We start from the raw sequence: 21,969 nt of genomic DNA on the forward strand, positions 1-21,969 counted from the left end.
AGTTGGAGTCCCACACATGGGGGGGGTGAGCTGGGGCCCCAGAGGGGTGGTTCAGCCAGATGTGGGGGGTTGAACAGGGGTGCACCAGGTTGGGGTGCTTGAGGGGGAAGCAGGTTGGAGCCCCATATGTGCTAAGCCAGTTGCGCAGGAGGAGGGTGATTGGAGCCACATGGGAGTTGGGGGGTTGATCCTAGTGGGGGGTGTCAAGGCCTGGGTGTGCAGGAGGGTTGGGGAACGGGGACTAGAGCCAGGTCTGCGGGGTTTGGAGGGGAGCCCCAGGCGTGCGGCTGCAGCCCCCAGCTGGGGGAGGTGAGCTGGGGCGCACGGGGTGGGGGTGAGCTGGAGGTTCGTCATAAGTATGAATGATCGTAAGTCAATGTGTTTGTAAGTCGGGGCGGCCTGTAAGGTTCCCTATGTTGCTGGCGTCAATGGGTCAGCAGGAGGGGTGAGTGACATTACTGTAAGGGGTACATGAGTGCAGGATAGGAGAAGCAGGAGGCACCAGAATTAAGACACAGGCCCTTCCCCTGTGCTGCTCCAGCCTCTCCACATCCACAACAGGCAGCACCTCACCAGCGCAGCTTGCCTTGTAACCCACAGAACACCAGAGATGAGCAATACTACTGAGCTGCCTAGCTGCGCTGGAATCCTTCCACTTCTTCCTCCTTTCTCCCAGCTGCTAATACATCTAGCTAACCAGGACATGCCTCAGCACCAGCCCTGCCCCAGATCTCCCAATGCCTTCCTGGTAGACATCAGGGGTTCTGTTACAGCTAGAGGCAGGGCAGGGATTTGAACCCCAAGAACATTCATTCCAGTTCCAATGTCCATTGGCATTTCCTAAATCCCTCAGCATATCACACCTCTGCGGGCCCCCGGGAGGTCAGACACATCTCAGCACATTAGTCTCAAGCATCACAGACACTGCAAGGGCTGCCGGGCTCAGCTACAGAAGATCAGCCTGCAGGGATTCCCAACAGCTGGAGCAGTAGGGAGGTCACCTCCCATCAGGAAAGAGAGCTGTCTTGATTTCCCCCACCAACAACTTAACAGAAATTCCCTCTACTGTATTGAAATCCTGCTCAGGTCAGCTTCCAGGAAATGCAGGCTAACTCCTGTCACTAATCTATAAGTTGCAGCCCATCTCCCTCCCTCCCAATCCACTTGGCTTGTCTTCTTCCTCAGGCTGTGGCTGCTAGGCTGAACAGATGATGCTTTTATCCTGGGAAATGAGGCAGCAGCAGCACCAGGGTAAGGCGTGCATGGCTGGACCAATGGGGCCTCCTGCTGTCCCATTCTTCCAGCTGCTCTGACCACCCCCCACCACACAGCCCCTTTCCAACAAGGATGTCACAGTGCAAGGCTGAGAGGTTGTTTTTTTGCCAAATCTGAGCTCCACCCCACTTTACTCGGAAGGGAGGAACAGGTCACTTCCAAAGGAGGCAAGTTTAGCCAGACAGGCTGTGGGGATCTTTGTCCTCAGCACAAACAGGCCTTGGGGACCCAAGTCATTCCCAAGCCTGCTATGTCACCTCCAGAGAGATATCCTCTCTTGTCTCAGGGCAGGATCGCTTTACAAAGAGACTGAAAGCTGCTTGGAGTTTTGTCATTAATCTTCCCTCTGCGGGGCACTGATTGATCTTCACAAGCTTTGCCATTCCCTTGTCTGCCACAATGTGCTGCGACAGAAAGGTCTGGGCAGCCGCTAATGAAGGTCACTGTGCCCAGGGGGGTAACTGCTTGTGACTGTAAGAGTCGGCAAAGATCTCTGACTCACACACTCACATTCCCACTTCTAGCTCCCTTGCACATGGACATGCCTTCTGTCCCATCCCCTGAAGACAGATAATACACTCACCTTCCTGCAAGTACATCACAGCTTGAGAGTAGTTCTGCAAGGCATGGTGTATCCTCCCAAGGCTGCTGTAGGACATGGTTTTGGCCACCAAGTCGTTCATTTGAGCTGCAATGCTGAGATGCTGCTCCTGATAAACCACTGCCCTCTCATAGGTGCCAAGTGACTCATATGTTAATCCCAGGTTCCCATAGGCCCTACCCTGGCAGGTGGGATTGTTTGTCTCTTCTGCAATCTGCAGGTCCAGCTGGTGGTACTGCAGCGCAGTATCATATTCGCCCATTTGCTGATAGACTCCTCCCAGCCCACAGGCGGCATTGCTCTCCAGAGCCTGGTCTTTCATTTCTCGGGCAAGGTTTAGCTGCCGTTCCAGGCAGGAGATGGCTTGCTCGTAATTTCCTAATTGGCTGTGCAGACTACCCAGTTCCCCATAGGCCTGAGCTTTGTTGAACGCCTCCCCGAGCTCATGGGCCACCACCAGTCGTTTTTCAAAGCACACAAGAGCTTGCTGCAAACTTCCCATTGCCCTGTGTGGAGAGAAAAGCAGCATTTATCTTGCCTGAGGGTGTGACATGAAAACCATCTTTCCCCATCACATCCTACAGAGAACCTATGCTCTGCAGCTGGCTCAAATCTGTCCTGGTCCCACTGCCAGCTCTCGGAGAATTTCAAAGCTACCATCAGTGAACTTGCCAGGCACCTAATTGCAAGGGCAAGAAAGAGCTCCTGAAGGCCATAATCAGGCCCAAAGAATTGTTCAAGCCTCCTCAGCATCCCCCAGTGAACTCCTCACTCCAGGGAGTGCGGGGCAGGGAAAGGGAAGTCTAATGATTCAGGGCAATAGCACAGCCTGAATAACTTCTTTCCTTACCACCCACGCAGCTCTATTGCTCCATAGTACCCACTGCGCACACTCTGCCTCACATGGCTGTAAACACACAACAGTGTAGCTCCCTACAGCTACACACAGGCACCCTCCCTCACAATCCTCTCCCACCACCCAGATGACAGCTGTGTCATTCTACAGCATCCAGTGCATGTGCCCCGCCACAGGCAGCTGTACACCTCTAACAACCAACCGTACCCATGCACCCCACAGCCATACATATTACACACAGCTGTACACACACATCCCAGTCGTACCTCCTACCTACAACTGTATGCATACATCCCCAATGCCATACACACCTCACACAACTGTACATACACCCCCAGAGCCTTACACCCCTCATCTGCACACCTACACCTTCACAGCCATATGCCCTACACACGTCAGTAGACATACACTGCCAGTTTCCCATGTAACCTCCATTGCCACCCCCATATCTGCAAGCAAACCCCCACAGCTCTCCACATGCACTTCCCAGCCACTAGCCTACCCACATCTGTGCACACCCCCCCACAGCCATGCATCCCAAAGAAAGCAGTACAAATACATGCCCCCAGTCTCCATGAATTGCAGCCATACTCCTTTCTGACACAGATGCACACAGTCAGCTGCATTGCACCCCATCTCTACACAAATGCACCCCATCACATAATCCCAAAACACATCTGTATATACACACCCACCACAAGTGTCCATGTATCCTTCACAGCCCAACACTCCCAGCACACATCTGAACACACTCCCAAAGCTCTACACTGACACATCTCCACCTGTACCCCAAACCACACAAATGCATATGTACATTCCCTGCAGTGCACCCATATTCCTATCTCAAAACCATACACACACCTACTCCCTACTCATCCCCTAGCTTCCCATCCATTCCCATTTAAAAACACACCTCTGTCTCCCCACAGCGCCCATGCAGCTTGCCACCTAGTGACTGCAATGTGAGAAAAATGCAGCCTATTGTCTTGCTTCTGTGTTTGCAGGTAGGTTCCCTGACACCATCCCCTGCTGAGAGCACGTGCACCTATATACTGGCAGTGACATGGGCCAACATAGAATGACATGGACATTAGAGTTAACCATAGTGAACAGAATCATCATTTGGCTATTTCCACTCATGCACTTTCAAGACAGGTCTCATTGTCCAGGCCCATGCAATATTCCAGCCTGCGGGATTTGTTACCTGTGCCCGTTTCCTAAGCCCCGATAGGCCTTTGCCTGGTCTTGCATGCGATTCATACTCTGGGCTACTGATAAGTACTGTTCGTAATACTTTATGGCTTCTTCATAATCGCCTAGAGCCTCATAACAATCCCCCAGGTTTCCGTAGGCCCGGCCTCTGTCCAATACGGCTTCATTTCCGCTCAGCTGCTGTAGCATGGCAAGCTGCTGCTCAAAGTACCCAATCGCTTCCTCCATGACATTCATGTTCATCTTGGTGATGCCCATGTTGCCATAGACTTGGGCCTCTATACTGGGGTCCTTCAGCTTCTGTCCAAGTTCCAGCTGTTCTTCATAACACTTGAATGCCATGGTGTACTTCCCAAGGGACATGTACACTGCAGCAAGGTGGCCATGGGCTCTGCATTCACCCGGCATATCCCCTAGTTCCTGGTAAACCTCCAGTTCCTGTGTATGGTATCCCAAGGCCTTGTCATATTTCTGTATCATCCTGTATGCAGAGCCCAAGGCTGCATAGGCGCTGGCCTCCAATCTCCTATCCTTGACATGATGGGCTAAGCTCAGCTGCTGCTCATAGAATTTTATTGCACCATTTACATCTTTTTTACATATAAAAATATCCCCCAGGTTCCCAAGCGCTCGGAATTTGGCTTGGGAATTGTTTAGAGACTGGGCCAGAGACAGCAGGTACTTCTGGCACTCCTCGGCTTTGCTGAAGTCCATTAAGGCCTTGAATGCCAAGCCCAGGTTGCAATAGGCCTTGGCTTGGCTCAGCTTGTCATGCAGATCTTTTGCTAAGGCGAGATCCTGCTCATAGTACTTTACAGCCTCCTCATAGTTCCCAAGGCAATAATGGGCATAGCCAAGGTTGTGGCAAACTTTCCCCTCACCCTCCATGTCCTGCAACTCAGGGGACAGGCGCAGGTACTGCTCATAGTAAGGAGCTGCCTGTGTGTACTCTCCTCGTGAGCAATGGAAGTTGCCCAGGTTGCTGAGGGCCCGGGCCTCACTTTGTATGTCCCGCAGCTCCCGGGCAATGTTGAGGTGGTTTTGGTAATGCTGCAGGGCTCGGTCATGGGCCCCAAGAGCCTGATATGCCACTGCTAAGTTCCCATGTGTGGATGCCTGCGAGGCCCGATCATTCACTTCCATAGAAATCTGCAGCTCCTGCCGGTGGTATTTCACAGCCTGGTCGTACATGCCCAGGGCGTTGTAGGCATTGCCCATGTTGCCATAGGCCCTGCCCTGAGCACCGTAGTCATTCAGCTCCTGGGCGATGGACAAGTGAATCTTGTGGAGTTTCAAGGCAGAGTCGTAGTCACCTCTCATCTGGTGAATGATTCCTGAGAGAGAACAGGAACAGAGTTCAGAAAGCAAGAGCCCCACCGCGCTGCCCCCAGCCCCACGCACTGCCCCTCCCCACAGCACTGCCTTTCCCTCCCATATTGACCCTGCCCTTCTGCTCCACACGACAACCTCTTCACACACACTACCACAGCCCACAGTACTGCTTCTCCCGCACATCGCCATCCCCAACCCAACACAGCAGCTCTTCTCCACACACCGCTCCCAGCCCCACAGCACAGCACCATCCCCAACCCAACACAGCAGCTCTTCCCCACACACCGCTCCCGGCCCCACAGCACAGCGCCATCCCCAACCAACACAGCAGCTCTTCCCTACACACCGCTCCCAGCCCCACAGCACAGCGCCATCCCCCACCCAACACAGCAGCTCTTCCCCACAGCACAGGGCCATCCCCCACCCAACACAGCAGCTCTTCCCCACAGCACAGCGCCATCCCCAACCCAACACAGCAGCTCTTCCCTACACACTGCTCCCGGCCCCACAGCACAGCGCCATCCCCAGCCCAACACAGCAGCTCTTCCCCACACACCGCTCCTCGCCCCACAGCACAGCGCCATCCCCAGCCCAACACAGCAGCTCTTCCCCACGCACCTCTCCCAGGCCCACAGCACAGCGCCATCCCCAGCCCAACACAGCAGCTCTTCCCCACACACCGCTCCCGACCCCACAGCACAGCGCCATCCCCAGCCCAACACAGCAGCTCTTCCCCACACACCGCTCCCGGCCCCACAGCACAGCGCCATCCCCAGCCCAACACAGCAGCTCTTCCCCACACACCGCTCCCGGCCCCACAGCACAGCGCCATCCCCAGCCAACACAGCAGCTCTTCCCCACACACCGCTCCCGGCCCCACAGCACAGCGCCATCCCCAGCCCAACACAGCAGCTCTTTCCTACACACCAATCCTGGCCCCACAGCACAGCGCCATCCCCAGCCAACACAGCAGCTCTTCCCCACACACTGCTCCCGGCCCCACAGCACAGCGCCATCCCCAGCCAACACAGCAGCTCTTCCCCACACACCGCTCCCGGCCCCACAGCACAGCGCCATCCCCAGCCCAACACAGCAGCTCTTCCCCACGCACCGCTCCCGGCCCCACAGCACAGCGCCATCCCCAGCCCAACACAGCAGCTCTTCCCCACGCACCGCTCCTGGCCCCACAGCACAGCGCCATCCCCAGCCAACACAGCAGCTCTTCCCCACACACCAATCCTGGCCCCACAGCACAGTGCCATCCCCAGCCAACACAGCAGCTCTTCCCCACACACAGCTCCCAGCCCCACAGCACAGCGCCATCCCCAGCCCAACACAGCAGCTCTTCCCCACGCACCTCTCCCAGCCCCACAGCACAGCGCCATCCCCAGCCCAACACAGCAGCTCTTCCCCACACACTGCTCCCGGCCCCACAGCACAGCGCCATCCCCAGCCAACACAGCAGCTCTTCCCCACACACCAATCCTGGCCCCACAGCACAGCGCCATCCCCAGCCCAACACAGCAGCTCTTCCCCACACACCGCTCCCGGCCCCACAGCACAGCGCCATCCCCAGCCAACACAGCAGCTCTTCCCCACACACCGCTCCCGGCCCCACAGCACAGCGCCATCCCCAGCCCAACACAGCAGCTCTTTCCTACACACCAATCCTGGCCCCACAGCACAGCGCCATCCCCAGCCAACACAGCAGCTCTTCCCCACACACTGCTCCCGGCCCCACAGCACAGCGCCATCCCCAGCCAACACAGCAGCTCTTCCCCACACACCGCTCCCGGCCCCACAGCACAGCGCCATCCCCAGCCCAACACAGCAGCTCTTCCCCACGCACCGCTCCCGGCCCCACAGCACAGCGCCATCCCCAGCCCAACACAGCAGCTCTTCCCCACGCACCGCTCCTGGCCCCACAGCACAGCGCCATCCCCAGCCAACACAGCAGCTCTTCCCCACACACCAATCCTGGCCCCACAGCACAGTGCCATCCCCAGCCAACACAGCAGCTCTTCCCCACACACAGCTCCCAGCCCCACAGCACAGCGCCATCCCCAGCCCAACACAGCAGCTCTTCCCCACGCACCTCTCCCAGCCCCACAGCACAGCGCCATCCCCAGCCCAACACAGCAGCTCTTCCCCACACACTGCTCCCGGCCCCACAGCACAGCGCCATCCCCAGCCAACACAGCAGCTCTTCCCCACACACCAATCCTGGCCCCACAGCACAGCGCCATCCCCAGCCAACACAGCAGCTCTTCCCCACACGCCACAGAATCATAGCACACTAGAACTGGAAGGGACCTCAAGAAGTCATCAAGTCCAGTCCTCTGGCCTCATGGCAGGACCAAGCACCATGTAGACCACACCCATAGGTGTCTGTCTAGTAGTAGTAGTAGTAGTAGGCATCCTTCAGTCTGCATAGACTATGCATCACGCCCTTTAAAGTTTCAACTGAGGACTTCATTTACAGCGTCTATTGTGACTATGAAGACCCACACGAGAGTGACAGTCCTTGCTGCATCTCTTGCAGATGTGGTGGGTGTCTGGCAAGTCCTTATTGTGCTTTCTGTACACTCACTTCTCCTCTGCTAGCTGTCTGATCTTCATCTCACCCTTCCGAAGGCCCTTGTGTAACCCCTGCCTCCATCTGCTGTGGTCATCTGCTAGTTCTTCCCAGTTGTCCAGCTCGATGTCTACCTCTCTGAGGTCGCTCTTGCAGGCATTTTTGTAGAGCAACTGGGGGCGTCCAGGAGGTCTTTTCCCAGAGGCTAGCTCACCATACAGGATGTCTTTTGGGATCCTTCCATCATTCATCCTGTGGACGTGGCCAAGCCAGCGGAGTCGACGCTGCCTGAGGAGGGTGTGCATGGTTGGGATTCCAGCTTGCTCGAGGACGGCGGTGTTGGTCACTCTGTCCTTCCATGATATTCCAAGGATGCGCCTGAGGCAGCGCAAGTGGAAGACGTTCAGCCTCTTCTCCTGGCAGGCATACAGGGTCCAAGTCTCGCTGCCATAAAGGAGGGTGCTGAGGATGCAGGCTCTGTAGACTTGCATTTTGGTGTGAGTGTACAGCTTGTTGTTACTCCACACTCTCTTGCCGAGTCTGGACAGAGTTGTGGCCGCTTTTCCAATCCTATTTAGCTCAGTGTCCAACGACAGGGTGTCAGTGATGGTGGACCCGAGGTAAACGAACTCGTGGACGACCTCTAACATATAGTTGTCAATGCTGATTGATGGGGATTCAGCAACATCCTGACCGAGTACGTTTGTCTTCTTTAGGCTGATGGTAAGCCCAAAGTCCTTGCACGCTTTGGAGAACTGATCCAGTAGTTTTTGAAGCTGGTCTTCTGTGTGAGACACTACAGCAGCATCGTCTGCGAACAGTATGTCTCTGATGAGGACTTCTCGCACCTTAGACTTAGCTTTCAGCCTTGCAAGTTTAAACAGTTTCCCATCAGATCTTGTGTGCAGCAAGATGGCCTCTGTTGAAGATCCAAAGGCATGCTTCAGGAGGAGTGCGAAGATCCCAAACAATGTCGGAGTAAGCACACATCCTTGTTTGACGACGCTCCTGATTCTGAAAGCATCCGATAATGCGCCGTCATATTGGATGGTTCCTCTCATGTCTTCGTGGAACGACTGGATCATCTTGAGTAACCGTGGAGGACAGCCTATCTTGTGGAGCAGTTTGAACAGACCATCCCTGCTGACCAAGTCAAAGGCCTTGGTCAGGCCGATGAAGGCTATGTAGAGTGGCTTTCTCTGCTCCCTGCACTTCTCCTGCAGCTGCCTTAGAGAGAAGACCATGTCAACGGTAGACCTCTCTGCGCGGAATTCGCACTGCGATTCGGGGTACACCCTCTCAGCAATCTTCTGGAGTCTGCCAAGGATGACGCGAGCGAACAGTTTACCAGTGACGCTTAGGAGGGAGATTCCACGGTAGTTGTTGCAGTCGCTTCTGTCTCCTTTGTTCTTATACAACATTACAATGTTAGCGTCGTGCATATCCTGTGGAACCCCACCCTCTTTCCAGCACAGGCACAGTAGCTCATGTAGGGGTTCCAGGAGGGTGTCCGCAGCACATTTGATTACCTCTGGTGGTACACCATCCTGGCCAGGGGCCTTTCCTGCTGCAATGCTGTCGATGGCTCTCTTCAGTTCATCCACAGTTGGTTCTTGATCCAGTTCGTCCATTACTGGTAGGAGCTCGACGGCATCGAGGGCTGCATCAACCACAATGTTCTCGCGTGAGTACAGCTTGGAGTAGTGCTCAACCCAGCGCTCCATCTGTTTGGCTTTGTCAGCAATGACCTCACCAGATTTGGATTTCAGAGGTGCCATCTTGTTCTGGGTGGGTCCTAATGCCTTCCTCATACGCTCGTACATTCCTCTGAGATTACCAAAGTCGGCACAGGTCTGGATGCTGCTGCATAGCTGGAGCCAGTGGTTGTTGGCACAGCGCCTGGCTGTCTGCTGTACTGTTCTTCTGGCCTCTCTAAGTGCTTGCTGGGTACTCTGGCTCGGTGAGCGTTTGTACTCCAGGAGTGCAGCGCGCTTCTTTTCAATGACTGGAATCATCTCATCGGAGTTAGCTTCAAACCAGTCGTTCGTGTTTCTAGCTCTTCTTCCAAACACCGACAAGGCCGTGTTGTAAACTGTATCCCTCAGATGTTGCCATTTGGATGTCGCATTGGCACCCCCAGGGCCGCTGTGCAGATTTTCCTGGAGGGTCTCTCTGAACTTCTCAGCTTTCTCCGAGTTTGCCGTCTTTCTGGCGTCAATGCGGGGCCTTCCAGCAGGCTTAGAGTGGTACAGCTTCTTGGATCTCAGCTTGATCTTGGAGCAAACTAGCGAGTGATCTGTATCACAGTCAGCACTATGATAGCTGTGTGTCAGACGGACGGTTTTGAGGTTATTACGCCTAGTGATGACCACGTCTAGTTGATGCCAGTGCTTCGAGAGTGGGTGTCTCCACGACACTCTGTGCTGTGGCTTCGTTCGGAAGAATGTGTTTGTGATGCACAGATTCTGGTATAAGCACAGTTCAAGGAGATGCTGTCCATTGTCATTCATTTTTCCCACACCAAAGTGTCCTAAGCAGGAAGGCCATGAGGCCCAATCAGCTCCAACTCTTGCATTGAAGTCACCCAAGATGTACAGTTGTTCACGAGCAGGTATTTGAGCTACAGCAGCACTAAGCACGTCATAGAACATGTCTTTTACTTCTGGTGTGGCGTAGAGGGTTGGAACATAAGCGCTGATCAGGTGGATGGGACTGGCGCAAGTTTGAAGCGTGATCTGAAGAAGTCATTCTGATCCGCCCATGACTAAATCAACCATTTGTAGAAGGGTGTTTCTGACAGCAAAGCCAACACCATGCTCTCTGGGTTCTTCTTGGGCTTTATCCTGCCAGAAAAAGGTGTAGTCCTTTTCCTTTAGAGATCCCGAATCTGCGAGTCACGTCTCTTGCAGTGCAGCGATATCAACTCTGAGCCTCTTCAGTTCCTCGTTGATGACAGCAGTCTTGCGGGTGTCACCAATGACCTGAAGATCTTCAGTCAAGCCAGCCAGCATGGTCCGCACATTCCAGTGTCTGTCTAACCTGCTCTTAAATATCTCCAGTGATGGAGATCCCACAACCTCCCTAGGCAATTTATTCCAGTGTTTGACCACCCTCAGAGTCAGGAAGGTTTCCTAGTGTCTAATCTAAACCTCCCTTATTGCAGTTTAAACCCTGCCAAGGAGGCTAAGGAGAACAATTTTTCTCCCTCCTCCTTATAACCCTCATTAGGTACTTGACAAGCCCCATTATGCTCCCATCCCCGGCCTGACACAGCAACTCTTCCCCACACAACATCCCCAGCCCCACAGCATGGCCCCTCCCCCACCCGACACAGTGACTCTTCCTCACACACCACCCCCAGCCTACAGCACTGCCCCTCCCCCACCCGACACAGCAACCCTTACCCCCACACAGCCCCCAGCCCCACACTACTGCCCCTCCCCCACAGTGCCATCCCTGGCCTGACACAGCAACTCTTCTCCACACAACATCTAAGCCCAACAGCATGGCCCTTCCCCCACCCAACACAACAACCCTTCCCCCACACTGCCCCCAGCCTATAGCATGGCCCCTCCCCTTCAGAGCCATTCCCAGCCCAACACAGCAACCCTTCCCCCCACACGGCCCCCAGTCTACAGCACGGCCCCTCCCCTACTGCGCCATTCCCCACCCGACACAGCAACCCTCCCCACAAACCACCCACAGACCCTCCTCCACAGTTCCATCACCAATTCCACACAACAACCCTTCCCCACACTACTTCAATTCTTCACCCCACCACACAACCACACATGGCAACCCTTTCCCATGCACCACTATCAGCCCCACAGCACTGCCCCCCACAGCACCAATCTCCAGCCCCACACAGCAAACCTCACCCACACAGTGTTGCCCTTTCTCCATCCCCACGTACTGCCCATTCTCCACAGCATCACACTCAGCTACACACCAACCCTTTCCCACACACCACCCCCAGCCCTTGACATGAACCCTTCCCCACATTCACCCACCAACCTTTCCCCACAACACCAGGACCAGCCCTGCAGCCCCACAACACTGGAGAACACTCACACTTTCAGAAGGCTCTGTTGCTATGGATTCACCTTCCCCTTTTACCCAAGTAAAGTATTCCAGTACCTTACGGGTGTTCCAGTGCTCAGGTCCTACGAGCCCAGTGCATGTTGCTACACTGGAGAGCCACCTCATTCAGCCATCACTCCCTGACAGAGAGGAAGGCCTGATCAACAGACATGGACGTTACCAGCAGCTGGGCACTCAGCACCTCTAAAGGAGACCTGTGCAAAAGGATCTGGCAGCAGCCCCCAAGACGCCAAGCCTGGTTACAAAGAATGAGACCATCAAGGTGCCCATGAAGAGTGAGTGGCTGCAGACAGTGCAGCAGAGTGTGGGACAACAGGCTGCCAGAGGACAGAGGTACAGACCCAGAAGCTGAGATCAGGACTGAGGGCATGGGGTAAGGGGGCAGAGGCAGTGGACTTAGTTGGGGAGGGAAGGCCTAGAGGCAGCTGGCCCTGTACCCTTGCAAAGTTTTGCCTGTGACTGCAAATCATGAGTCTCTTCATTAAACAGCACCACCCACGCTGCAATCTGGAGCCTACAACAACTACAACAGAAGGCTGAAAGATTTTTTCAGCCAAAAAGTAGAGAAGAGATGGCAGGACTTTAGTTCTGGGCACACACAAGCAATTCTGTGCTCTGGGGCAAACAACAGATGACAAATCCTCCTCTAAGATCTCTGAGAGCTACAGAATCCTCTAGAAAACGGACAGCATGGCAATAAACCTGAGCCCTGGATGCCTCCACTCCTAAAACAACAAAAGCAGAACAACCATGAGGCCCTCACCACTAGGTGCCTCATCCATGCTCTCCATGGGGCTTCTCCAAAAGGTCTGTGTAGACAGAGCAGGTGAGAGAACAGGCTTTTTGCTGAAGCTTGAGGGGTGGCTCCAGTCAGGTTTCACAGAAACTTTGTGAGTTGCCTGGGCACTCAGACTGATTGTGTTTTGCAGAAGAGGAAGGAATAAGTGAGGATGAAATACCAGAGAAGCAGTGAGGCCATGCTCCAGGAAGGGGCCCAACTAGCAGAGAACACCTGGAAGCATCAGAGACCGCCCCTCCCCACCCCCCGCCCCAAACATATAAAGCTTTCTCAGGCTGTCACAGTAACCAGCATCCTAATGAGCAGCAACCCATCTGCCAGCTGCAGCTCTGGCTTTTCAAGAGAAGGTTCCAGGGCATGAAGTCAAGAGAGACTGCATGGAATTAGCTCTGATTTAAAGCACAAATCACTGTGAAATGCCAGTTCAGCTGAGCACTCAGGACTGAGACAGCAGGAGTCTGCCTCGGTGGGGAGTGTGACTATATTCCCTGCCATACCCAGCAGCTTGCTCCAAGCTAACCCAAAGGGATGTGGATAGGGTGGGTGAGACAACCACAGGAGCTAACCCTAACAAGTCCTGTACAGTATTCCCACATTTTCAGGGGCTACTGCTGGTTTGTTCTGCCTACCACTATCGGCTTTCCAACTGACACCCCAACTGCTTTGAGAAATACATCAAGATGACGGAACAATAAATCTAAGTAGAAGAGCTTTGAAGTGCCAATCGTGTGACTTCCACAGCACAGCAAGCCCCAGGTCAGGTGTGCAGGTGTGACTGACACTCGCACCAAAGAAGCAGTGGAAGGCCATGGCCCAGGATTCATCCTATAGCTGCAGGACAAGGCAGACTCCTCAGGGATTAAGTCTCTTTCCAGTGATTTGTGCACTCTGTATCAGTGGGACTAATGAGACTTTGCACTTTCTGCTAGGGAGCTCTGGGCCCTTTGTGGACATCCACAATGAGGCCTGTGTCCCTAGCACCTGCTGAAGACGGCACTGCACAGCACAGTATCTGGGCCAGGAGGACAAATAGAAACAGTGGGGGAAGAGTAAGCCCCTCGCCTCAAGGAGGGGTAATCGGAAGACTCCAGAACATGACAACAGGCATTGGGAGAGTGGAAAATGCACAGATGCAGTGGGAGGATGACAGCGGGATGGGCCTCCAGGAGTACAGTAGACACTGGGAGCTATGTGCTTGATCCAGCTCTTGTTTTGTACTTTCAAACGCAAATGCAAAGACAGATGGCTTTACAAGCAGGGCTGGAACGCAATAGCTGAAACCTGCTTTCCTGAGGCAATTTGGAGCTAACAGATTCATTTTTAAAATTCATATTGGATTGAAAACCCCAAATCCCAGTATGTGAGCAGGAGATATTCCAGCCAGATTAAATGTATTTCTATCAAAGCAAGTTACTCAAATTCTGCCGATTTTCCTACCAACATGAGACTTCAGGATATGGCAATTTACAAGCTATGGGCACAGTGAAATGAGATTTATAAAATGAGGCCCAGGCTGCTGCTGACAATTCTTAGTTTGAATTGTAAGCATGAATAAATTTACAATTTATAAAACTCAGGGACTGATGTGTCTTGCCTGAGAAACCAAATGCCCTGAAAACTTCCCCCACAACTGTGCCAATGCCCCCAGTCCTGACCTATCATATTTCTTACTCCTCGAGTCCTGGGAATCACAGCTGTATCAGCTGTCCTAGGTGTGTCAGCGCTTCCCTCTATTCTAGCCCCTCCTGTTCTTCCTGTCCTGCTATACCAGTTATGGAATAGCAGGTCTGGAAAAAACATCCCATGAAAGTAGGATAGGTATCGCTGATTTCACATGTGCCCAATGTGGGATCTGAAGCCAAGGCTCAGAAGAGCTCTCCCTCATTTCACATTCAAGTCCCTCAGTCTCCATTCTCACAGCCAAAATAATGAGGTGGGAAAACATGTTGGGATCCATGATAACTTGAGACTATAAAACAGATTTGGATCTGGGCCTCATCTCTTTGCAAGATACTAAATATCTTTTCCTCCTCCATCTGGGAATGGGGAAGCCTTTACCAGCTAACACCTGCACACCCCCACAGAGAGGCAAGCAATGGAATTATAAGTATCAATAAACCAACCAATGAAATGCAGCCAGCTCTGTAGGAAAGCAGCTGCTTAACTGCACACAGCAAAGGAAGAAATCCCCTTATGCAGCAGAAAGGGGCAATTAGGTCCTGTGTAAGTATCAAGATGGAATTTGACCAGGGCACCACATTACCTTAGAGTTAATATTGTGAAAGAACAATTACTATAAAGATACAAAATTGTCTATAGGGGCTCTAAAAAATAGAAAAAAACGAGGGTATCTGCAGGAGAAGAAGAAGGGGCATTCAAGGTGGGAATAAGCAGAAGCACTGCTGGTTGTAAAGAGGGGCACAGACTTTTCTCTTCAGTTTGCTAATCACTTTTTTCCTTCCAGCCAGCATTTCTATACGCCTTGGCTGAGCAGAGCTTCCATGACAACAGTGTGAGCAGCCAAGCCCATCCCAAAGTGACATAATACAGCAGGCCCGATCACTGGAAAAGAAACTCATGGCTCACTGAAAACCACAACTTAGAAAGCTTTGGTTTCCAAAATGAAGGGAATAGTAAACATTTACCGATCTGTTCCTGCTGCATAGATAGATTCCCCTGAGGTGCATGATAATATAATGTGCAGACCATGATAATGTAACCACATTGTTACCACAAGCACTACGGTCAGGCTCCCCAATCATCTTACCCAAGGGAGCACCCATCCGTAGAACCCTGCAAATCCGAGGGTATCCACTTTATATTTGTGGGTATACACATGTGGGGATGTCGATGTGGCTATCCATGGCTCGTTTTTGTGGATATGGGTGAGGATACAAATTTTGTATTTGCATAGGGCTTTACGCATCAGACGGAGAGATCCTTCATGTAATAGTTGCATGGAGAGCAATGGAGGCTGTGTGTGCAAAGGATATGGGTGGGGCAGAGATTGTACTAATTCACTGGAGAGACTTTATTTGAGATGCTGTCAGTGTGAGTTATGAGTTAAGGTAACTAGATTTTGAAATAAAAGCAGAACCTCTGTGCTGGGTCAGTTCACGCAGAGAAGGTGGTTGGGTGTTGTCCACGTGAGGGAGAGGGGAAAAGATACTCATTCCTCCAATGCTCTCGGCCAAGAAACAATGACACCCTGAAGACGTGTCTGGACATGCAGGGAAGGCAATCCTTGGTGTAGGATTCACATGGAGAGTGCTCACTTGAGGGCAGGTTCTCCAGACATGAGAGGCCTGGTGTGGGACCTCATAGGAGTGTAAATCTTCAGCCAGCCTGTGGACATTATCACTGACAGCCACACACCAGCTCCTGAAGGGGCCCTGAGTGCAAAGATTTCCAAAACCCAGGACAAAACTCAGTCACTGGAAGAGGCCATGAAAACATTTTCTGTTTCCTGGGGGACACATTCACAAGTAAATAGCAGCTCTGAACCCTGCAAACTGAAGAGGAAACAAGCTCATTTTATGGGGAGGAAACACTGCCATGGACACTTTCTACAAGTTGATGCAAATTCACACTTACGCAGCTGGGCAAAATCCCTCCTGTGTCTAGATTCACACATAACATCACGGCCATCAAGGCAGGAGAAGGAAGAAACAGAATTAATCACCAGATAATTGTAGCTGTCTTTCATCTGCCCCAAAGCAACAAGCTCTCCTTTATGTGGGATCAAGGTTAGCTGCAGGCTGCTTGGGAAACTCTGAACTGCAATAGCTGTTCTGGGAGCATAACAGCTGATGACATTCACACACAAGGACTTGTGGAGGATCTCATAGGAATGCTCACTAGAACATTCAGAAGACACAGGCATGACTCTTCTGGCAGTGCTGCACACCCACACCCACCTTCATATTTACTCCATATGTCTAAGACCCCAAAGGCCACAAAACAATCAAATGCAAACATTACAAAACCCTGACCATTTGCCCACTGACAGCTGATATTCACTCATACCCTAACAGGCACCACCGCACTCTCCCCAGTACACCTACATAGTGCTTTCAGATTGCTTCCCATGCACAAAACACTGCAACCTATTGCGGGTTCAATACCTGCTTGCTTTACTGCAGGACATCCAAGGCATTCAGTATCAGGCATTATACCAATAACATCAAGTTACCAGACATAACAATGACTCAGAAAGAGCAGACACCAATCATTATCCAGACTGGAGTGGTTTCTGCAGGGTGTTAATGAATTCATCAGTGAGACTTATTGGATGTAAAAGCACTTTTGTAAATAGCTACTTTGCGCAGCACAAACACATAGTTAATCCTAAGGGTGTCAGGCTTGGAAATAATACAATCCAGCATCAATCTTTCTGGGAGCAAAGCAAGAGCCACCAGAAAGGAGACAGGTGCTACGGCCCATTACTGTCTCTCTGGGGGTTTCAAAGGCCAGCAGTTTAGCAGTACCAGAGGGCTGGGACTGGAGATGTTTTACAGAAAGGTAAAAGGAAGGGTATGCAGGTGAAGAAGGACTGGTGTGGAAAGTGACTGCATTCAAACGAACTGGGAATTGCACAAGAATTCCAGACTCATTTATGTCACATGGATGAAACTGTTCCCAAGAGACTGGACTCCATGACCCAGCACCACAGGTCTTTGGGGGGAGAAGGGGGGAGCTGCAGATGTGCACACCCCTTAGCAAACGTGTGCCCTGCACCCATGAAGCAGGACAGACTTCAGCAATGGAGATCTTGCAGCCTCAGCAGGGTTCACCAGCAGATAATGTCACTTTGGTTCTCAACAGGAGGACAGAGTGTGCCATTTTATGCTCATTTGCTGTGCTGCGATTGGTGGCTTTGGTCTCCTTCCTCACACCCCTTTCCTATCACTGCAGTGCTTCAGCTGCCCAATCTCACTTCACTTCCCAAATCCAACATACCTGTCTGCTGCCTCTCCCTTCACCTTCGCTTCCCCTCGTAAATAAGTTCCTGCTCTCCCCACTCTACTCTCACGGATGCCCTAAAATTAAGCTCTTCTAACAAATGGCCCTACATGGTACGTGGCCCAGGTCTGTTGCACCTGGGTCACTCCATGAGAAAACTTTTCTGGGGATACATTTCAGAAAACACATTTCAAAGATTTAGTGGACTACAAAAGCAAGGAGTTTGAACCTCAAATGAAAAGCAACCGAATCAGCTGCCTGTATACAATATTACCCTATTATAGAAATGCAGCAAATAAGGTCTTTTCTGAAAACTGGGGACACCCTGGTGGCTGGTATCATTGTGAAATATCTATTAGCACAGTATGGCTACGTCTACACGTGAAGCCTACATCGAAATAGGCTATTTCGATGAATAACGTCTACACGTCCTCCAGGGCTGGCAACGTCGATGTTCAACTTCGACGTTGCGCGGCACCACATCGAAATAGGCGCTGCGAGGGAACGTCTACATGCCAAAGTAGCACACATCGAAATAAGGGTGCCAGGCACAGCTGCAGACAGGGTCACAGGGCGGACTCAACAGCAAGCCGCTCCCTTAAAGGGCCCCTCCCAGACACAGTTGCACTAAACAACACAAAATACACAGAGCCGACAACTGGTTGCAGACCTTGTGCCTGCAGCATGGATCCCCAGCTGCCGCAGCAGCAGCCAGAAGCCCTGGGCTAAGGGCTGCTGCCCATGGTGACCACAGAGCCCCGCAGGGGCTCGAGAGAGAGCGTCTCTCAACCCCTCAGCTGATGGTCGCCATGGCAGACCCCGCTATTTCGAAGTTGCGGGACGCGCAACGACTACACGGTCCCTACTTCGACGTTCAACGTCAAAGTAGGGCGCTATTCCTATCCCCTCATGGGGTTAGCGACTTCGACGTCTCGCCGCCTAACGTCGAAGTTAACTTCGAAATAGCGCCCGGCGCGTGTAGCCGTGACGGGCGCTATTTCGAAGTTAGTGCCACTACTTCGAAGTAGCGTGCACGTGTAGACACGGCTTATGAGACATTATGCTTACTCACTGCTATAATTCCTTAAAGCCTGTGACCAAAGTCAGGGAAGAATAAGATTTTTCCCAGACAGAAGGAAAAGCAGCTATCTGTTGCCAATATAAATGTAACATTATGTAATCAAAACAATGGAAGCCCCATTGGCATATTAATCAGCATGGGGATGGGAAACCCACAGGAAGGGAAGAAGTACAGGAACCATTCTTGCCTCTTGTAACAGGGTAATGAAACTTACACGCAGAAGACGAAGCCATTTTAGTACCCTTCACTTGGGGGAACTAAGGAACCAGAGCTCTTGAAGTCACCGAACATTTGATTCTTCAGGGGCTGAGGTCTCTGGGAGCTCAGCTTAGATGTTTAGGCAAGGGCTGTCACTGGTTGACATTAAATTTTAGACTTAGAAGATTTGCCTGCTTGTCACCCATTCTATTTTCACTTCTTATGCTTCAAATCACTTAATTCTGTCTTTTTGTTAAACAAAATTGTTTTATTCTTACTATAAACCAAACCAGTCCTCTGACTGAAATACAAGTGCTTCTCAAATCCCAGCTAAAGTAATAGGCTGTAGAGTACAGTCACTTGAAAGGAACAATAAACTTCATGTCTGTCAGGGTCCCAGGAAAGGCCTTGGCACTGAGGGAGAGATCTATGAGGAACTGTTTTGTTACCTCTAAGGCAAGCTTTGGGCTGGCAAAGTTTTGAATAAGACTAGGCAAGCTGATGCATCACACAGCTTGACAGTAGCAAAACTATGACTTACTGAGGCTGACAGTAACACAAATCTGCATCCCCCAGCAGACTCGCAAAGGGCATATGTTTTGGGGGACATTCAGGATTGAGAAGATATTAGGGTCATGGTACTAAAAGTGGCCAGGCAATGGATGAGTGCTGTTTGCTGGCCCTTGGTGTCAGAGCAGTGAGCCACAGAGGCATAATAGTTATACTACCCAGAGTTGCAAGGTAGGTGACAACAATGTCTTAAATGGTCTGGGTTGGTCCCAAAACACCAGAGCCTATGCAGAAGCATAATTTTGGGCTTCAGTGCTGGGAGAATAGCTCCATGAAAGGTTCAAACTTCAAAAAACCTTCTGTGAAGAGAAGAGCCCCAAGGCAACATTCCACTTTATCACTGCAGACTGTTTAGAGCAGCATGCGGGTTTCCACACCACCACAGTGGGACATCCACTAGCAGCCTCTCTCCTCTGACCCTGTCAGTGCTGTATGGTGACAAGAAAATTCTTACTCAGGCTGAGTTTCTTCTTGCTTCTAAGCCATTCCTCCGGCTTGCTGTCTAGTTCAGATTTGTGAGACACATTTCTCCTCATGGCTAAACAGCCATGTTAAAAAGGCAGAGAGAGAGAAAAGGGCAGCTTTTAAAAAGTGGAAGTCAAATCCTAGTGAGGAAAATAGAAAGGAACATAAACACTCCCAAATTAACTGTCATAATGTAGTAAGAAAAGCCAAAAAAGAGTTTGAGGAACAGCTAGCCAAAAATTCAAAAAACAATAGTAAAATGTTTTTTAAATACATTAGAAGCAGGAAGCCTGCTAAAAAAGCAGTGGGGCCCTTGGATGATAAAGATATAAAAGGAGCGATCAAGGAAGACAGTGCCATTGCGGAGCGATTAAATGATTTCTTTGCTTCAGTCTTCACGGCTGAAGATGTTACAGAGGTTCCTAAATCTGAGCCAGCCTTTTTAGGCGACAAATCTGAGGAACTCACTCAGATTGAAGTGACATTAGAGGAGGTTTTGGAATTAATTGATAAGCTGAATAGTAACAAGTCTCCAGGACCAGACGGCATTCACCCAAGGGTTCTGAAAGAACTCAAATGTGAAATTGCGGAGTTATTAACAGTGGTTTGTAACCTATCCTTTAAATCCACTTTGGTACCAAATGACTGGAAGACGGCCAATATAACACCAATATTTAAAAAAGGCTCTAGAGGAGATCCTGGCAATTATAGACCGATAAGTTTAACATCAGTACCAGGTAAATTAGTAGAAACACTAGTAAAGAGTAAAATTGCAAGGCACATAGAAGAGCACGAATTGTTGGGCAAAAGTCAGCATGGTTTCTGCAGAGGGAAGTCGTGTCTGTCTAATCTATTAGAATTCTTCGAAGGGGTTAATAAACATGCGGACAAGGGGCACCCAGTGGACATAATATACCTAGATTTCCAGAAAGCCTTTGACACGGTCCCACACCAAAGGCTTTTATGTAAATTAGGTGGTCATGGGATAGGAGGAAAGGTCCTTTCATGGATCGGGAATTGGTTAAAAGACAGAAAACAAAGGGTGGGAATAAATGGTAAATTTTCACAATGGAGGGGGGTAACTAGTGGTGTTCCCCAGGGCTCAGTCCTGGGACCGATCCTGTTCAACTTGTTCATCAATGATCTAGAAAATGAGGTAAGCAGTGAGGTGGCAAAGTTTGCAGATGACACCAAGTTGTTCAGGACAGTCAAAACCAAAAGGGATTGTGAAGAACTACAAAAAGATCTCAGCAAACTGAGTGATTGGCCAGCAAAATGGCAAATGAAATTTAATGTGGGTAAGTGTAAGGTAATGCATGTTGGAAAAAATAACCCAAATTACACGTACTACATGATGGGGTCAAATTTAGCTACGACAGATCAGGAAAGGGATCTTGGAGTTATAGTGGATAGTTCTCTGAAGACATCCACGCAGTGTGCAGCGGCAGTTAGTAAGGCAAATAGGATGTTAGGAATTATTAAAAAAGGGATCGATAATAAGACAAAAGAGATCATACTTCCCCTATATAAAACTATGGTACGCCCACATCTCGAGTACTGCGTGCAGATGTGGTCTCCTCACCTCAAAAAAGATATATTGGCATTAGAAAAGGTTCAGAAAAGGGCGACTAAGATGATTAGGGGCTTGGAAAGGGTCCCATATGAGGAGAGGCTAGAGAGACTGGGACTTTTCAGTTTGGAAAAAAGGCGATTGAGGGGCGATATGATAGAGGTATATAAAATCATGAATGGTGTGGAGAAAGTGAATATAGAAAAATTATTTACCTTTTCCCATAATACAAGAACTAGGGGACACCAAATGAAATTGATGGGTAGTAGGTTCAAAACTAATAGGAAATTTTTCTTCACACAGCGCACAGTCAACCTGTGGAACTCCTTGCCCGAGGAGGCTGTGAAGGCCAGGACTCTATTAGGGTTTAAA

The 21,969-nt window shown here is 51.0% G+C and overlaps 1 protein-coding gene across 2 annotated transcripts in view; it reads right to left on the bottom strand.

Annotated features, from left to right (window-relative positions):
* The window catches only part of TTC28 (tetratricopeptide repeat domain 28), a 483,355-nt gene that overhangs the window by 107,691 nt on the left and 353,695 nt on the right, over positions 1-21,969 (bottom strand). For both annotated transcript variants that reach the window (XM_075012421.1, XM_075012420.1), the window contains 2 exons: positions 3,937-5,278; positions 1,859-2,382 (listed from right to left, as the gene is read on the bottom strand). In XM_075012421.1, the coding sequence (XP_074868522.1) occupies positions 1,859-2,382; positions 3,937-5,278 (1,866 nt within the window). The remainder of the gene's footprint in view (positions 1-1,858; positions 2,383-3,936; positions 5,279-21,969) is intronic.

The sequence above is a fragment of the Carettochelys insculpta genome, chromosome 18, assembly GCF_033958435.1.
Source record: "Carettochelys insculpta isolate YL-2023 chromosome 18, ASM3395843v1, whole genome shotgun sequence".
Taxonomy (NCBI): Eukaryota; Metazoa; Chordata; order Testudines; family Carettochelyidae; genus Carettochelys; species Carettochelys insculpta.